At 42.2% G+C, this 18,242-nt stretch overlaps 1 protein-coding gene across 6 annotated transcripts in view; it reads left to right on the top strand.

Annotated features, from left to right (window-relative positions):
- STON2 (stonin 2) overlaps positions 1–11,496 on the top strand; it is a 159,280-nt gene extending 147,784 nt beyond the window's left edge. For all 6 annotated transcript variants that reach the window (XM_043472696.1, XM_043472700.1, XM_043472694.1 and 3 more), the window contains 2 exons: positions 2,065–2,267; positions 4,508–11,496. In XM_043472696.1, the coding sequence (XP_043328631.1) occupies positions 2,065–2,267; positions 4,508–4,591 (287 nt within the window). In that variant the 3' untranslated portion in view covers positions 4,592–11,496. The remainder of the gene's footprint in view (positions 1–2,064; positions 2,268–4,507) is intronic.
- The last annotated feature ends 6,746 nt before the right edge of the window (positions 11,497–18,242 follow it).

Here is an 18,242-nt window from a genome sequence, read left to right as displayed (position 1 = left end):
ATTAAGAAACTTCTCTATCTACTTTGTAATGATATAATAGCAGTATATTGAGAGGAGTCTAGGACATAATTTGCAGTCACTTAGATATGAATTTTATTCCCAGTACTACAGTTTAATGACTGTGCCCTTAGGCAATTTCCTTAAACCTTTCAGAGAAATCTCAGTTTCCTCTTTTATAAAACAGCATTATTAATACCCAGCTCATTAAGAATGAAATTAGATAATGCTTTTCAGTGTTTAGCAGAGTCTCTGGCCTGTAATAAACATTCAGTAAGGGATGGCTGTATAATGACATCTGTGGTTACACAGTTTAAAAAAAGCTGAATTAATTGATTTTCAAATAATGTAATTTTTACTACTACATGTATCTTAAATTCCTTTCCTAAAAAACTGCAATCTTTTTCTTAAGTATTACTTTTTAGAAAGAACCACTGAAACATGTTACATTTGTGAACCAGAGCAAAACAAATACTTCACTCTGTAATGTTTTCCTTGGAGAGCGGGTGTGTATGTCCTCACTCTCTGAGATTAAAAAGTCCTGCCCAGACCAATAGAGGAAATTGGAATTGTTTATTTGGGGAAACTCAGATAACTCAGGGCTGTTTCAGTTACATCATGGAGTCAGAGGCACACTGTTTATCCAGAGTGAGTCTGGGTCCTTACGGCTTTTTCTCCACCCTGTCACCCTGCAAACCCTGGTACCGAGGTTTAAGGACTCTGAGGTTGTCACACAGACAAATCGGTTAAGAGCGTCTGGAAGGCGGACTGCTGGGTCCAGTTTTCTTGGCTCTGCCACTTGCTAGCTGTGACCCTGGGCGGTCGACCTCACCTCCCGAAGCCTTAGCTCCTCTTCTGTACAAATGTAACAAATCACAGCCTCAGGGGACGGTTATGAAGATGCAGTGAGAGAGTCTGCAGGGAGCACTTTGCACACGACCTGGCTCAGGGTCCTCAGAAAACATCTCCTGCTACATCCGACCAGCGGTGGCGGCGATGCGTCCGTGGTGAGTCAGGGAACTCAGCTCTGGCTCTTCTGCCTCAAACAATCTGGTAACAATCTTCAGATGAAAATCAGACCATAAGTTTGCCTTCCAGATGCTGCAGGACCAGCCACAGATTGATAGAGTTAAATAGCAGTAAGGGCCGATGCCTGGCCTTGTTCAGCTCACCCTTTCCTACCAACCCCCAACTCCGCACTTCATCCTTGAGGAAGAAGCATGAAGAGAACAAAGGGTTTGGGTGTGGGGTCCTCACACTCAGAAGAGTCGCAGGTCAAATCCAGGACTCACAGGTCCCGGCTGTTAGCCTTGTGTTCTCTCCGGCGTTCCATGCGCGTGACCACGTGCTCACTCATGTCCGATTCATTGCGACCCCGTGGACTGTAGCCCGCTGGGCTCCTCTGTCCACGGGGTTTCCCAGGCCAGACTGCTGGAGTGGGTTGCCATTTCCTCCTCCAGGGGATCTTCATGGCCCAGGGATGGAACCCGGGTCTCCTGCATTGGCAGATTCTTTCCCAGATGTCGCCCTAGGAAGATATCTTGGAAACCATGCTTCCCTAATGCCTATGTGCAGTTTCTAAGGGCTTTGTTATTTACATATTTCATTCACCTGAAAAACACGCCAAAAGCATTTAAAAAAAATATGAACTGCTGTGAAGAAAATTCAACTCAGCTTTCAAAAGAAATTGATGATTTTGCTCCAGGTGTCTGCCTTTGATGTTTTATTAGGTGCTAAGCGCTGATCTCTTTTATTCCTTTCTGCCCATCTGCAATCTCTCTTTCCTGGTATTTGTGCTGTGTTCACGTCGCGCTCTGACCTGACCAGGCAGAGTGAGCCTCACGTCCCAGGTCACGGGTTTTATTGCTAGGATACCAGGCTACCGTAATGAGACGGTGTTACGTTCAGCAGTCTGAGGCACATACATGCAGTGTGGTCTCCACCGAGGCCAGTCCTCTGCTCAGCGTTGGACCCTCTGAAAGGCTGCCAGGCCTCCTTTGTTACTGACGCTTTCCTTCCACTTCGCCAAAGAACCCAAACCCTAGATTCTTTGTTTTTCTTTTATAGCTTCTGGTCACCCACACTGTTTCTTCTGCCATCTTGAACTTGGCTCGGACCGGGAAGTGCCTTCCAGATTTGCCAATCACGTGAACGTCGAGTTCAGCATGCCTACAACGTCTGCCTCCAAAGCTGCTGTGAGATCCATCTCGGTGGAAGACAAGACGGATGTCAGGAAGTGGGTCAATTATTCCGCACACTACAGCTACAAGGTAGCCTCGGGGGGCATCTGGCTAATGCTTCCAAGTCTGTCTGTTTACCCCCAAACGGTCCCTGCTCCCATTCCTTTTAGCAGAGCCCGCCCAGGGTGCAGACGGGCGCTCTGGTCACCATGGCGGTGGCCCAGCGTGCATAGCTGTGGTTGAAGCTGCTCTGAGTGAAGTGAATAAACCCGCTCGTGGGCAACAGAAAGGCTGGAAAGAGAAATAGAGGCTAATGAAAGAGGAGGATATAATGTCTCAGTTGCCATGAATGACAAAAGAGCCATGGGGTTAGGGTATTATTATTACTTGTTTATCATATAATTTATGTGCGGGGGAGTGGGTTTGAAAGTGCAGGCAGGCTCAGGAAAATGTTAACTCTAAGCATATATTTCAGCTGCAGATGTTGAAGTGGATCTGAGTGATGTTAAGACACATCTGACCTGGTCACTGGACTGTAACAGAGCAATCTCAAAAGCCAGGCAAACCTTTATAGTAGTAATAGGATCAGGGCTGTAAAGGGGGGTGTGAAGCTGGAGAGTTCTGACATAAAGGATTATATATTGGGGAGTTAAGAGATTCAGTAGGAAGAGATGCTAGTGGTAAAGAACCAATGCAAGAGACGTCGAGATGTGGGTTCCATCCCTGGGTCGGGAAGATCCCCTGGAGGAGGGCATGGCAACCCACTCCAGGATTCTTCCCTGGAGAATCCCATGGACAGTGGAGCCTAGGGGGGTACGGTCCATAAAGTTGCAAAGACTGAAGCAGCTGAGCACACACGCACAGGAGGAGATTAAATGCCAAAGATGGAAAATGGGCAGGGGGCTGGAGCGGGCATACTGAAGAAGGATTTGGCAAAGCGGTTTAATGATTTTCTATTCATAATAACACCCGTGGATTTATACCATCATTTAATTGTTCTTTAAATGTTTCCTTAGTTGTACGATCCAAAACATTCAACTACTGAAAAGAACAAATACTCCATCTTGTGGCCAGAAAAAAAAAAAACAACTCAGCACTTTCTTTTTTTTTTTCCAGCACTTTCTTCAAACATGACCCTAGTCAACTGTTTTGTCTTGAATTCTTTCCCTCATTATTATAAATATCAGTATTGAGAGAAGCAGCTTTCATTATGAAGCTCCCTAACTCAAAAGATTCCCTGCCTGACTTATCAAAAGGCTTCAGATGAGGTGTGTCACTCTCAAGACAAGATTAAATGATTAGTCTCTTTATAATTAACAGCTATAGTATTCTGCAAAAGCTATAGTATTCCTACAGGAATTCAGTCCTGAATATTCACTGGAAGGACTGATGTTGAAACTGAAACTCCAATACTTTGGCCACCTGATGCAAAGAACGGACTCATTTGAAAAGACCCTGATGCTGGGAAGGATTGAAAGCGGGAGGAGAAGGGGATGACAGAGGATGAGATGGTTGGATGGCATCACCGACTCAGTGGACATGAGTTTGAGTAAACTCCGGGAGTTGGTGATGGGCAGGGAGTCCTGGCATGCTGCAGTCCATGGGGTCGCAAAGAGATGGACAGGACTGAGCGACTGAACTGAACTGATTCTGCAAAAGATACAGGCAGAACTGTAAATACTATTGGATACTTTTTTTTTTTTTTTTTGGCTCTGCCGCATGGTATGTAAGATCTTAATTCACTGACCAGGGATCGAACCTGTGCCCCTTGCAGTGGAAGTGCAGAGTCCTGACCTTTGGACTGCCAGGGGATTCTCCGCAGACTGTTTAAAGGGACAAAGTCAGAGAGAGTGTAAACAGCCAACTGCAAAGAAATCCATTCATTTGATAAACCTTTGTGTTTGCCTATATTATTGGGGTTTAATAGTTAAAAGCGCCTGCCCTGTCTTACAGGGCCTGTGCTGTAGTGGGGCTGGGCGAGTGTATAGGGTGCAGGGGAAATATACACAGGGGGGCACCTGATTCTACCTGGGGAGTCAAGAACAGCTTTACAGGAGAGGTGATCTTTGAGCAACTGTGCAAGGCAGAGAAGAAGGATTTCCCGGGTGGACTGAGGGAGAGGAATTCCAGACCAAGCCAAGGGCATGTGCACATTCAGAGCCATGATCTACACAGGGCCAGTAGCTTGGTGTGGCTAAACCCCAGACTGTTAACCAAACTGTAAGGACTCTCAAAGAACCTGGTGAGGTTTTTCTCTTTTGGTTATTTGTTGGGTTGTTTTCCTGATATTTCTTTCTGATTATTTCTCTCCGACGTCTATTTCTTGACAGGTGGAAATTGAGCAAAAGAAGAGTTTGAAGCTGGACTTGGAAGGAGACGACTTGGAAAATCCCAAGGAGTGTGGGGTCCAGTGATGAGGCTGTCTTGCAGGGGGTTCCTGACCCCAGCAGCACCATAGGATGTCTTCCTGAATAGCTGAAATTCAAGTCAGTACCTAGCACGGCTCCTCCCTGCGGGGAACAGTGTATGGACCCTCCTGTTTGTAGTTACCTGTATTCTAACAGGGAACCCTAAGGTGGCTGCCTGGGAGAGGCTCTGACTATGCTTGAAACACAGGGGTCACCTGGCCTGTGGAGCTTACGGTATAATTAAGCCTCCCTCCACTCTCGCTTATCTCAAGGCTCTTGGGTATGGCTTGTTGCAACTGATAATAGTCAGGAAAAGAAATCCACCCCCCCATCAGTGTTGGCGTGATTTCTTCCTGATGTTCATCTGTCAATCAATTTCTGGAAAACAGTTTCTTGAGAAGTTAATTAACCAAGACTCCACCTCCATCACTCCCTCTAGAGAAAAAAATGACGAAAGGTACAAAACCAATTTCTTCTCTGGGTCTGCTAGACCTTTCTTAGGTGTCTCCACGCTTCAAATGTTAGCACTATGCAAGAAGGAAGTTTCTGAAATGTTTTCTTCCAGGTTTGAGATTGAAACACTTTTTCCATCTTTCTAAAGTGTCAGTCCCAGGGTTCACCATCCTGAGTCACAATAGACAATGGGGAAAAAGGCACAATAGGATGCTTTTAAATTCTGTAATTAGCCCTGTGTTCTGGAAAGAGTGGCTGTTGAACGGAAAGCAAAATTGAGCTATTTTTCTTCGTTCTGGGGAAAAGGAATATTCATTTTGAGATAATATTCATTTCAGGAGACAGCTTCAATCTCAGTGATTTTCTAAATTCCAACTGAAAAATAGATGCCATTTCTGACTCCTGAAATAAATGGATACATATATCTCAGGCATTTGTCAAGGGCATTTTGGGAACTCCATTTTATACCTCATAGCCAGTAGACACCTTCGTGTCTCTAACTCAGACTTTATAGGAAATGTAATTTGAAAAGATCATTTTAAAAGTTGTTTCAAAATTAAGCTTGTATGAGCTTTTCCTAAAAATTCACAGTTTGATAATCACAGTATTCTAATAGATCTGAAAGGCAGAAAACTCTAGGGTAGAGATAGGGGAAAGCCATATTTTTCTAATGTTGGGAACCTTAAATCCTGATTCCAAGAATCTAGGACACTCAATATTCTTTCTCTTCATCTGTTCCTGCTCATATTCTGTACCTCCGCATCCCAGAGGGAATACTAGGATCAACAATTTAAAGGCAGTTTTTATTTGCCTTCTTAGTTCTCTGATGAAGAAGAGAGCAAGGGGGGCAGAAAGTACGCCTATCAGATTTATAGATGACCCAGAAGTAGACATATATATCTAGTCTGTTGACTAGTAGATTCAGGATTAATTCATCCCATGAATATTCACTGAATTCTAACTATGTACTGACATTAGGATACAGAAATCATTGTAATTTTTGAAATATGTGAACATAAGACTGAAACTAAAAGGATAAAATTGAACAGGCATTAACAAGAGACTCCCACACTCTGAGTTTCTTAAATGCAACCTTCTGAGTATAGACTAGGGCGCCTATGTGTGTACGGATGTGTGTGTTAATGGGAAAGGTGTTAGAAAGTCCTGGTTTCACAGCAGTTTTTGTAGAAATGTTTTCTTAGGGAAATGTGAGTTCAGTTTTGAGTCAGGGGTATATCATGGCTAAACTAACACATTCGGCCTGTGGTGACAGAAATCTAGGGAGCCCTGCACGCGACACAGCTCAGGCCTCATCTGGTGGAGGACTGGGTTCAGTTCTGGAAACCACATTTTAAGAGAGACATTAATAAATTATTGCATCCAGGGTGGGGTGGCCAGGATCGTGAAGAGTCTGATTATACGTGGAATCGGGCAATAGTTCCCCTGAAGAACAGAAGGTATAGCTGCAAATGGAAAAAGAGGGGATGATATAATAGCTGCCTTGAAATCTCCATTGAACTATAAAAGGGGAGAGGAACTGGGCTTTTCCTGTGTTGCTTCAAAGGGCAAAAAGAGGAGCTTTATAGATGACAGATGTTTGCTTCAACACAAGAAAGAACTTTGCAATAAGAGTTATTCTAAAGAGGAATGGACTCAAGTAGTAGAATTTCCAGTTGCTATAGACACCCAAACAAAAGCTAAAATATCCCATCGCTCCTAAATGCCATGAAAGGGACTCTGAGATTGGATGTAGGCAAGATTCTTACCAAGATACCTTCTACACAGACGTTTAGTTTCAACAGCAATGGGACTCTAACTCTAGTTGTTTTTAGTTTCTAAGTAGCTTTTCATGCTCTTTGAAATATGGTGGGTTCCTCTAGAGGTCTTTGTCAAGTGGGGGGACTCCAAGGCATAGTCCTTCCCTTCTTGTGCTAAAAGCTCATGAGGATTCCTCATAGACACGTTAAGATGGGTGGAAGAGTTGCCAAGGTCAAGCATATTCCAGCACCTTCTTTAGCCAAGGTTAGAGCCCATGCACCCTCACAAGAGCTCTGCTTCACCTGCTAGCATCACATATGTGTATTGGTGGTTGGACCCTTTTTTCCTGTTGGTTAATTCTCATTGCCTTTGTGCTTTACCTGGATATAAATATTTTTTTTAAACCAAGGGTTGGAAAACTTCCTTCCACGCTATCTGCATTCAGCAATCAAATTATCATTCATTTTAAAAAACTTAACACCTTGATTTCATCAGATTTGTTTTCACTCTACTGTTTTTTAGAAACTGTTTATGGGTAGCATTTAGGGAATTGCAAAATGTAAGACTACTTATTTTTAGATGTAGTTTCTATGTAGTTTTGTTAATAACCTACATAGAAAACACAGTTGGACAAATAGCTTTTTGATATGCAGATTCTAAGTTTGCCACCCTGGACTTCTATTTTGTGTGTCTATAGACACACAAATATTTCTTTTCTATGTTGTCAATAATGTGAAAATACTAGAAGTGAATTCATTTTACTAGTACACAGTCTGTTACTATTAGAACATAAATTAGATGTCCCTTGATATCAAGAGCTATGCTTTTTTTTTGAGGCTGGCGACTTGCTTTATGACTTCATAGTAAAGGAAGATAAGAAATGCTCTCATTGTGATATGCCAGACAAGAGAATATGAGGTGCTTTGGGGGAGACCATTAAACCCCCTTTGCCACTCTTACTCTTGGGAATATAGTACTAGTTACGTCTTCTCAAAATTTTGTATTTCATTTAAATATAATCTGGACAGGTTTGTTCTTTTTTTTTTTTCTATTTTGTCCTCTGCCCCCCCACCTGCCCTGACCGTCCTGCATTATTGTCAGGGTTCATAACCCCTGAGAACATTATTTTGGGGGGCACTGCATGGCTTTTGCAGAATCTTAGTTCCCTGACCAGGGATTAAACCTGGGTCACCACATTGAAAGCTCTGAGTTATAACCACTGGACTGCCAGGGAATTCCTGAGAACGTTGTTTAATGTAAAATATTTCTTATTTGAAATGAGAGTAATTTCTTTTCAGATCTTAACAGATGAGGGCAGGAGCTTCAAAGTGTTAGCTGCTCATTCGTGTCTGACTCTTTGCAACCCCTGGACTGTAGCCCGCCGTACTCCTCTGTCCATGTCCTAGATTCTCCAGGCAAGAATATACTGGAGTGGGTCCCTAGAAATTCACATTCCCAAGAAATGTGACTCATGGAAGCAAGAAATGTATCATTCTTTCTTTCTACTATCTAGCACCAAACTTGGAATGTAATAAATTTCAACTACCTTAAATCCATGCCTACAAGACAAACATATTCATGTAATAAAGAAAAATTATTAGGTATTCAGTAAATGTTTGCTGAATGAATACTGACCCTGAGACTCCAAGACTGCCTAACCCTTCCTTATCATCAGACACTTCACCTTAAAGCGTACAAGCATGCTTTCATTTCCTGGAGCACTTAAGTCATTTCTTTTCTTGCCCCCACTGTCAACTAATAACTGTCAGCACTTAAGCACTTAATGTGCAGCTGAATTTAAACTACAGTGAACCTTATTCATGTTGAAAAACATTTTTATGCCCAAAGATAACAGCAGCATAGATGCTGTCAACAGTCTGGATTACTGATTCAGTTTTGTTCTTGCAAGTCAGAGAGCTCTGTGAGCCTGAGCCTTGTCTATTCGAATGGTCAGTGGGAGAAGGAAGCATTTACTAGAATCAGGGGCAGTCTTGGTGTGCGGGGTCTTTTTGTTTTCCCTAATAGTAACCACTCACCAGTGTCACTGTGTATTTATTTTGTATCATAGTAAGGAAGCCTGAGATAGTAAGCTGAAACTTTTGAAGTAACATCAGGATTTCAGAACTGCTTTAAATCTCTTAAGTGTTGTGGTGGTGGGAAAACAGAATGATCTGAAATTTTCCCTCCGACTCTTGAACATATTAAGTTGATGTGAATAGGAAGTGCTGCCATCTAGCCTACTTTTTAAAATTTTCTCAGTTGGCAATGGTAACTAACTATTCTATGAATGATGATTGTAAGTTAATTCTGACATATCTAGAGTTTAGGTCGTGTTAAAAATGCAACAGGAACTTCAAACAAAACTGGCCAAAAAACTAAATCCACAAAAAATATCATCCAATAAAGGAATTATCTCTTAACATTTCACTACAGGTGTCATCCGAACCGTGACAGCTCTTATGAAATTAGTCATAGCATTCTCACCAACTTCTAAACGTGCTTTCTAAACATTACCAATCTTTAAGTGCCAATTCCCTACAAGTCACCATTTCTTCATTTCTTAATTATGTTCTTTGTAAATGAAACTTGCTTTCAATATTGTGACTCATATTTATGTATTTAAGGAATTAAAAGTGAAAGAGATGTATAAGGCAGTCAACAATGTAGAAAATAAATGTGTGTATCAGTAGTATTCTCCCATGTATTCACTAAACCAGGAAAATGGAATTTTTACATTTCTACTACTGTGCCTTAGCAAGTCTGGTTAAGAGTCTAGTTCTTTAAACAACTGGAAAAAAAAAAAAAAGTATCTCTGAATTTGTAATATTCCAGGCCTGTAAAGGCAGAAAATATCCATAGTAATGTGTTTGGTAGTGCCTGGAGAGAGGCAAATAATAATTGCATTTAATGAAAAGTTATAAAAGAACAGAATCAAAAAATATAAATTACAGAGAAATGACAAATAGAGCATTGGCCACCAAACCTCAAAATACGTGAACGAGAGGTCATCCCTTAAATGTCAGGAGCTCCAGGAATACTAGGTTTGCCTGGCAGGGATAAACAGTGGAGTTAGTTGAGTTCAACAAGTATTTGGTCAAGGTGCTGTCCCAGCAGCCAGTTCCCTAACGGGAGCTGAGGAAACGCAAGGACACTGTGGACTGCTGATGGAAAGAGAACCGGGGTTTCTAGGAATCTTTAAAGGACACAGTCATAGAGACAATCATCATGGTCAGTCACTGGCTATTTTTCCAATTGGGTTTCAGAAACCTGAGCTAAAAAAGTGAAGACGCTGGACTAGTTGTTCCTTCAGGTCCTTTCAGCTCCACTTGCATAGGCTATGCTCTGGTGCCAATGTTAGTCATGCTCCATGTCGGTAGGACTCTTCATCCAGTCTTGGGAAGCAAGAAGTTAAGATTTGAATACTGGGGAAAGCAGCTGGCCCATCTTTCCCCTGTTTGTGTCTCTTTCATTTACCATCTGCCCCAAAGACCCTGCAACCCTCTGTTTAGTAGCTGCCTTCAAAACACAGAGAAACATGGTGGGTCGCGATCTCATTGGCACCCTGCTCTGGAAGTTCCCCTAGCATCGTCCAGCACAACGGTGGTGTGAGGGTGAAGAGGACTTCATGGGATTTGGGTGCTACCCAAAACAGAAGTGTAGGTCTCACCCTCCATGATACGAAAGGGCCATGGCTGACCAACAGTTTATAAATATGTCCTTTTATATAAAAGACTGCGGAAATTGAAGGAAGAAAAAACAGGAAAGATTCTGGGAATATCTGTCACATAGTTATGGCAAAGCCAGACTAGAGAAAAGGCAAGTCCTCCCTATTGGATCTTTTAGTAATAGGAAAATCTAACTATTAATTTTTAAAACACACACACAAGCTACAGAGTAAGCATCTCCTTTGTGGTATGTGTTAGTATGATTTGTTTCTAGTACTAAGAATTGGTCAAATGTAATGGCTTGATTCCAGCCAGCCAGAGGAAGAAATTCCAGCCTCCTCTCCTGGTCCCATCTTCTGCCTGAGATCAAGCCCTCAGCGCTGGCTGTGGACTCCCTCTAGCCACACTGTGACTGAAGCCTTAAGCACCGTGGTCTTGCCTCCCTGTGCTTCAGGATCAGTGCCCCCCATGTGGTTTCCAAGGGGAGCAGTTCTGGAGAAGCAGATGTCCACTCAGATCCTGACAGCAACCAGCTGGACCACAGCATCTAAGGGTTTTGAAGTACTGGGGTAGCAGAAGGAAGAATTTGAACAGCTCTCACTCTGAGTCAGCATTCGTTTAACCTTTGTGTCAGCCTGCCAACAGAACCTAGAGAAAGTTTACCATATTCAGGAAATGAAACAACCAGTGTTTTAAGCCTGGAAGTGATAAAAAAGCAACCCCTCCTCACTCTCCACTTGTGATGCTCATCGTGAATTTCAATATGTCAGGATGGAGGGACCCAGGATCCCAGTGAATGATTCAGCTGGTCCAAGGCTTGGGTTTTCCTTTCTTCATCATCCATCCTCATTCAGTGTTGTGATTTATTTTATGTAAAAAGTTTACTTAAAAAAATATGCGCCTCTGTAATAAAGTCTACACACTGGCTAACTCTGTAGAGGTGAGGTTTTGTTTTCAGCTATTCCGCTGATTATCACCTGTAACCCCCTTTTTGAGCTATGAAAAAGACCTATTAATAAAAACTTTTAAACAAAATCTATGCAAGATTTAATTCAATCAAGCATTAAAAAATGTTTATTATTAAGAAGACTCATCACCCAGTTAATACAGTGAGTGATCATAAGTTGACAAGTTACCAAGTGATTTGTATCCTAGGTTAAGTTTATCATGAATATACTTTAGTGAATTCAAGATATATTTTCTGCATTCCTACTTTGTGCCTAACCCTGTAAGAAAACAAAACAGTTCTTACAGGGATTTTTTTGGCAGTAAGAAAATGCGTATATAAATAAGTGAGAAATATAAAAGGGGACATAATCAAATAACACACTTATTTGTATTATGTTTCTGGCATATCGTTAGCACTCTACAAATAACTTTAATTCACTGATGAATCCAAATGACTAATGTCAACGTAAATGCAGGGGAAAAAAAATCATTATGGACTAAAATACTTGGGAGGTTTTCATAAGAAAGATGGCTTTTCAGTGAGGCCTGGAGGTGAGGATAAAATGGAATTCAGTGGCAAGAGCACGGGAGTTTAGAGTTGGGAAGACGCAAAGGTAGACGCAGTTGGATTAAGAGAGAAGCCTCACCTGCATCAGGGGTTCCTGCACACCAAGAGGTAAGAGCAATAGGGGGCCGAGCTGTGGGAGAGCTGGCCTCCAGCTTGAGGTTGGACTCAGTCTCGTAAATACCATGGAGCCACTTGAGAATCTTGCCAAGAAAGCTTTATTCTGGAATGACTAATTGCCTGCAACGTGCAGGTTGTTTGGGTCTAGGGGAAAGATTGAAGGCAAGGAAAATAAAGGGTGGGGTTTTTTTGTGTGTGTGTGTGTAAACAAGAAAGAGACAGAGCTTTGTGTTTTGGTTAGTTCAAAACAGACCATAGGCATCTTATTGCAAAATACAGTTATCCACAAGGGGAGAACTCAGGTCAGTTAAGTGGTTCCTACCATTGTGGGAACTCTATCCTGAATAGAACACACAGAATTTCATAGCCTAGGTGGTGCAAAATTAATTTATATTAGTAACTTATCAGGTATACAATAGGATGAAAAGCCAAATAAGAGCATAAGGTTTTCTTAGATTGTGGATATTCTACTCCTTCCCCCATTCTTCGCTTGCTATCTGCCCAGAGTCCTCTTGAACAAATTTTGAGACCTAATTGTCTAGTTCCCATGTTGTCACAAGGTTTTAGCCTTCTAAAGTCCCCCTTTCTTTTAATACCCAAGTGGAGCAACTACTCAGGTAACTCTTTGGAGCCAAGTATGCTTCCTGGGATTCCTTAGGATTTGGGGGAGGAAGGGCTGGGAATGAGAGGAAGTGAAGATGAGGATTTAAATGTCTTCCGCGTCACCTGTCAGCTCTTAAAACTCTTCTCAGCTCCTCTTTTATCACTTCCGACTATGTGCTCTGTATTCCTCCAGGCTGGGCACTTTCTGTCTCCCTAGACATAATAATATGACCTAACACTTAGGTGGTGCTTATACTCTGGTGACACCACCTGGACCAAGTATTTTAGATGCACAGACATAGTTTAGATCTTATTTAATGAAGGCAGCCCCCTCTCCATTCGGCAAGGTGCTAATAATTCAAGGCTGGGGGTTACAACCAATGCTGACTTTAGTTTAAAATCAGTGGTGAGTATTTACAGCTGGACACGGGGAAAGAACCTAAAATGAAGTATCAGGTATCCTTGTGTCTAAAGTTCATTGCCAATACCCCACAGAGGGAATTCTTATTAAAGATTTTTCTCACTTAGCTCTAGCTTGAGTAAAGGTGCCAATCCCTCAAGTCCCCAGACTTACTGTTTCACTGCCAAGGGAGAACTGAAAACTCACTCTTGAAAATCACTTAATAGATTAGTGACACCCTACAGAATAGACTAGGGTGTCAGCCTTCTTTAATGAGAGGATACCACTAGAATCATCACCACCCAAAATCCCAGCCACCTGCACAGTGCCTTCCAGTTCACGGTCAATGTGGAGAGAAATCATTAAAATGAGTCCCACAGTTATCCCCTGAGTTTAGCAATGTGAATTGACTGCTTCAGGCTTGACAGCATCTTTTATTGGCCTCACAGATCCACTGAGTGGAATGGCAGACCAAATAACTTGAACAGACGTATATCCATTATACTTCATTTTATTAGGCAAAGTAATTTTTATTTCCACTCCTTCACATCCTATTATGGACCCAAGAAAAGATGCTGAAGTATCTTTCCATACCAAAGAGAATTATGTGTTAGATCTCTAAAAAAAAGAACGTATTCACGATTTTTACTTAGAGGTCTCAAAATTACAGATAATATTTTTCAGTAGGAGTTAAAACCAACATACAGGTACTTTCCTCCCAAACACAGTCTAGGTCTCAACAGAAAAGAATGGGATAAAATCTATTCTCAACCTATCAAGAGCAGACCCAGGGGTCAAGACTTCTCTCTTAGCTCCCTCTGCTGTCCTCCCCTCTCTTCTTTCACCAACAGGCATAAAGTCCCAGAAGCCTAGACTAATCTGCTGACAGTAGCAGAGAAAAGGATATATATAATTCAGAAACTGGGACAGTCTCCAATTATTTCTTCCCACATTGAACTCTTTTTGAACAAGCCCCTATTGTACATCTCTTCTACTGCCTTTAGTTCTTATGTGCAGTCTTTTAGCATTTTATATTTATTGGCTTTATCCTCCTCATTAAAAAGCAGCAGCTATTATTGCTTTCTCAGTATATGGCCAAAGTGCACCAAAAGCAAAATGAGTCAGCAAGTATAATCAACATGCAACTGAATATGACTAAAATTCATTCTGTATTTTAGTTAAGACTTTCGTGAAGTCAACTCCTCTTTCCATTTCTGATCCTCTGCAGTCTGGGAAATCTACTGCTACTTTTCTCTCTCTATGCACCTCAGAAATTTACTGCTGTTAGAAATGCTGCAAGAATCCTGAATTCTCCCAATTTGCCAGGCAGTACAAAACTTAGCCCTTAATTTCACTCTCTTAATAATATACATCTAAAAAAAATAATATACATCTAATAAGGGGATGACAACTGCAATGAAGAAAGAAATGCTCGGTGCAAAGGATATAAATATTTGGTGACCAGACTGAATGTTGGGGCAAAGGAGAATCAACACTTTAGACCTACTGAACCTGGGTATGTTTATCCTGCAAGCCTTGCCAGTAGCCTATCAGAAACCTACTATTAAAAACAAACAAACAAACAAAAACTTGCTGTTTCTTTTGCTACCAAACTAACAAGTATATACTAATATATTCTCTCCTGAGACTTTAAAATGATGAACTTAAAGAGTACCCAAGACAAAGCAGGACAGATAGGACGCTGCAAAAGTTTGGAGGAGAGTGCAGCTGTTGGTTTGCAGCAAGCAAAACAGAGACCTGCCCAGATGGTCTGGGCCATCGCCGTGTGCTCAGCCTCAGGCCTGTGTCCGCTGGTGCGGGCGGGGGCTGAGTGCTGAAACTCAGGCTTCAGAGGCCACACCTGGGGCAAGGACTCAGGTTGGCGGAATGGAGACAGCCTGCAGCGACTGGAGCGTGTTATAGGCCACAACCAGGGGTATATGTGAAAGTCTAGGCCCACCACAGACATCCGGTTCAGGAAGGGGGAGTGGAAGGATGTGTGCTCATCTCCTCCTGCGAGAGCACCAAAATTGCAACTAGCTGTTGAACAGCCATGGACAGGAGGCCGCTGGAACCCACCAAAAAAAAAGATACTCCACTTCCAGAGACAACAAAGAAGATGCAGCAAGATGGTAGTAGGGACACAATTACTACGCAATTTGATAAAATCAAATCCCATACCTGCTGGGTGGGTAACCCACAGACTGGAGAACAGTAATAACCGAAGAAGTTCTCACACTGTTGTGAAGGTTCTGAACCCCATGTCAGGATTCTCAGCCTGGGGATCCAACAAAGGGACTGGGAATCCCCAGGGAATCTGGCCTTGAGGGCCAGTGGGATTTGATTATAGGTCTTCCAGAGGACTGGGGGAAACAGAGACTCCAGTCATAGGAGGCACAAACAAAATTTTGTGTGCACCAAGACCCAGAGGAGAGGAGCAGTGACCCCAAGGAGACTGAATCAAAACTACCAGCTAGTGTTGGAGGGCCTCCTGAGGAGGTGTGGGTCGGCAGGGGCTCACCACAGGGACAGGGGCATTGGAAGGCCCCCTTGGCGTAAACCTTCTTGGAGTTCGCCATTAACCCTACCATAGAGTCTGTAGTGACAGACTTTATTTTCTTGGGCTCCAAAATCACTGCCATGAAATTAAAAGATGTTTGCTCCTTGGAAGAAAAGCTATGACCAACCTAGATAACATGTTAAAAAGCAGAGACATTACTTTGCTGACAAAGGTCCATCTAGTGAGAGCTATTGTTTTTCCAGTAGTCATGTATGGACATGAGAGTTGGACCATAAAGAAGGCTGAGGGCTGAAGAATTGATGCTTCTGAACCGTGGTGTTGGAGAAGAGTCTTGAGAGTCCCTTGGACTACAAGGAGATCCAACCAGTCCATCCTAAAGGAAATCAGTTCTGAATATTCATTGGAAGGATTGATGCTGAAGCTGAAACTCCAATACTTTGGCCACCTGATATAAAGAGCTGACCCATTAGAAAAGACCCTGATGCTGGGAAAGATTAAAAGCGGGAGGAGAAGGGGACGACAGAGGATGAGATGGTTGGACGGCATCACTGACTCAATGGACATGGGTTTAAGTAAGCTCCAGGAAATGGTGATGGACATGGAAGCCTGGTGTGCTGCAGTCCATAGGGTCACAAAGAGTCAGACACAACTGAGTGACTGAACAACAAGAGCCCAAAGACCTCAGGGATGGGTCACCTCAGGCCAAGCAACTACCAGGGAGGGAGTGCAACCCCACCCGTCAGCAGTTAATTGGATTAAAGCTTTACTGAGCAAGGCCCTGCACACCAGAGCAAGACCCAGTTTTTCCCATGGCCAATCCCTCCCATCAAGAAGCTTGCAATCTACAGTCAGTGTGATCCCTGTCAAATCACCAATGGCATTTTTCACAGAATTAGAATGAAAAATTTCACAATTCATATGGAAGCACAAAAGACCCTGAATAGTGAAAGCAGTCTTGAGAAAGAAGAATGAAGCTGGAGGAATCCACCTTCCTGACTTCAGACTATCCTACTAAACTATAGTCATCAAGATAGTACGGAACTGACACCAAAACAGAAATATGGATCAAAGGAACAAGATAGCCCAGAAATAAACCCACACACCCGTGGGCACCTTATTATCAACAAAGGAGACAAGAATATACAATGGGGCAAAGAGAGCCTCTGCATTAAGTGCTGCTGGGAAAACTGGACAGTTGCATGTAAAAGAATGAAATTAGAACACTTCCAAACACCATACACAAAGATAAACTCAAAAATGGGTTAAAGACCTAAATATAAGACCAGAAACTATAAAACTCTTAGAGGAAAATACAGGCAGAACACTCGATGACATAAATCACAGCAAGATCCTCTATGACCCACCTCCTAGAGTAATGGAAATAAAAACAAAAGTAAACAAGTGGGACCTCATTAAACTTAAGTCTTTTGCACAGCAAAGGAAACTTTATAGTTTCCTCATTTATACGAGGTGAAAACACAACCCTCAGAATGGGAGAAAATAATAGCAAATGGAAAAACTGACAAAGGATTAATTTTAAAAATATACAAACAGCTCATACAAGTTAATACCAGAAAAATAACCCAATTAAAAAGTGGGGAAAAGACCTAAACAGACGTTTCTCCAAAGAAGACAGACAGATGGCTAACGAACACATGAAAAGATGCTCAACATTGCTCATTATTAGAGAAATGCAAATCAAAACTACAACAAGACATCACCTCACGCTGGTCAGAGTGGCCATCATCAAAGAGTCTACAAACAATAAATGCTGGAGAGGGTGTGAAGAAAAGGGAACCCACTTGCACTGTTGGTGGGAATGTAAATTGATACAGCCACTATGGAAGACATACCAGTATGGAGATTCCTTAAAAGACTAGGAATAAAACCACCAATGACCCAGCAGCCTCACTATTAGGCATGTAGTCTGAGGAAACCAAAATTGAAAAAGACACATGTACCTCAGTGTTCATTGAAGCACTATTTACAATAAGCTAGAACATGGAGGCAACCTAGATGTTCATCGACAGATGAATGGATAAAGAAGCTGTGGTACATATACACAATGGAATATTACTCAGTCTTAAAAAGGAATGCATTTGAATCAGTTTTAATGATGTGGATGAACCTAGAGCCTATTACCCAGAATGAAGTAAGTCAGGAAGAGAAAGATAAATATCATATACTAGCCTATATATATGGAATCTAGAAAGATGGCACTGATGAATTTATTTACAGGGAAGCAATGGGGAAACAGACATAGAGAACAGACTTATCAAGTGGCGGGGAGGAAGGAGAGGGTGAAATGTATGGAGAGAGACAGATGGAAACTTACATAACCGCGTGTAAAATAGAGACCCATCGGGAATTTGCTGTATGGCTCAGGAACTCAAACGGGGGCTCTGTTAACAACCTAGAGGGGTGGGATGGGGAAGGAGATGGGAGGGAGGTTCGGGAGGGGACGTATGTATACCTATGGCAGATTCATGTTGATATTTGGCAGGAAACAACAAAATTCTGCAAAGCAATTATCCTTCAATTAAAAAATAAATAATTAAAAAAAGCTTACACAAGCCTCTTAGCCCCACCCATTAGAGGGCAGACAGAAGAAGCAAGAAAAGGCA

This window comes from Cervus canadensis, chromosome 6, assembly GCF_019320065.1.
Source record: "Cervus canadensis isolate Bull #8, Minnesota chromosome 6, ASM1932006v1, whole genome shotgun sequence".
Taxonomy (NCBI): Eukaryota; Metazoa; Chordata; class Mammalia; order Artiodactyla; family Cervidae; genus Cervus; species Cervus canadensis.
This window is presented reverse-complemented; position numbering and strand designations above follow the sequence as displayed.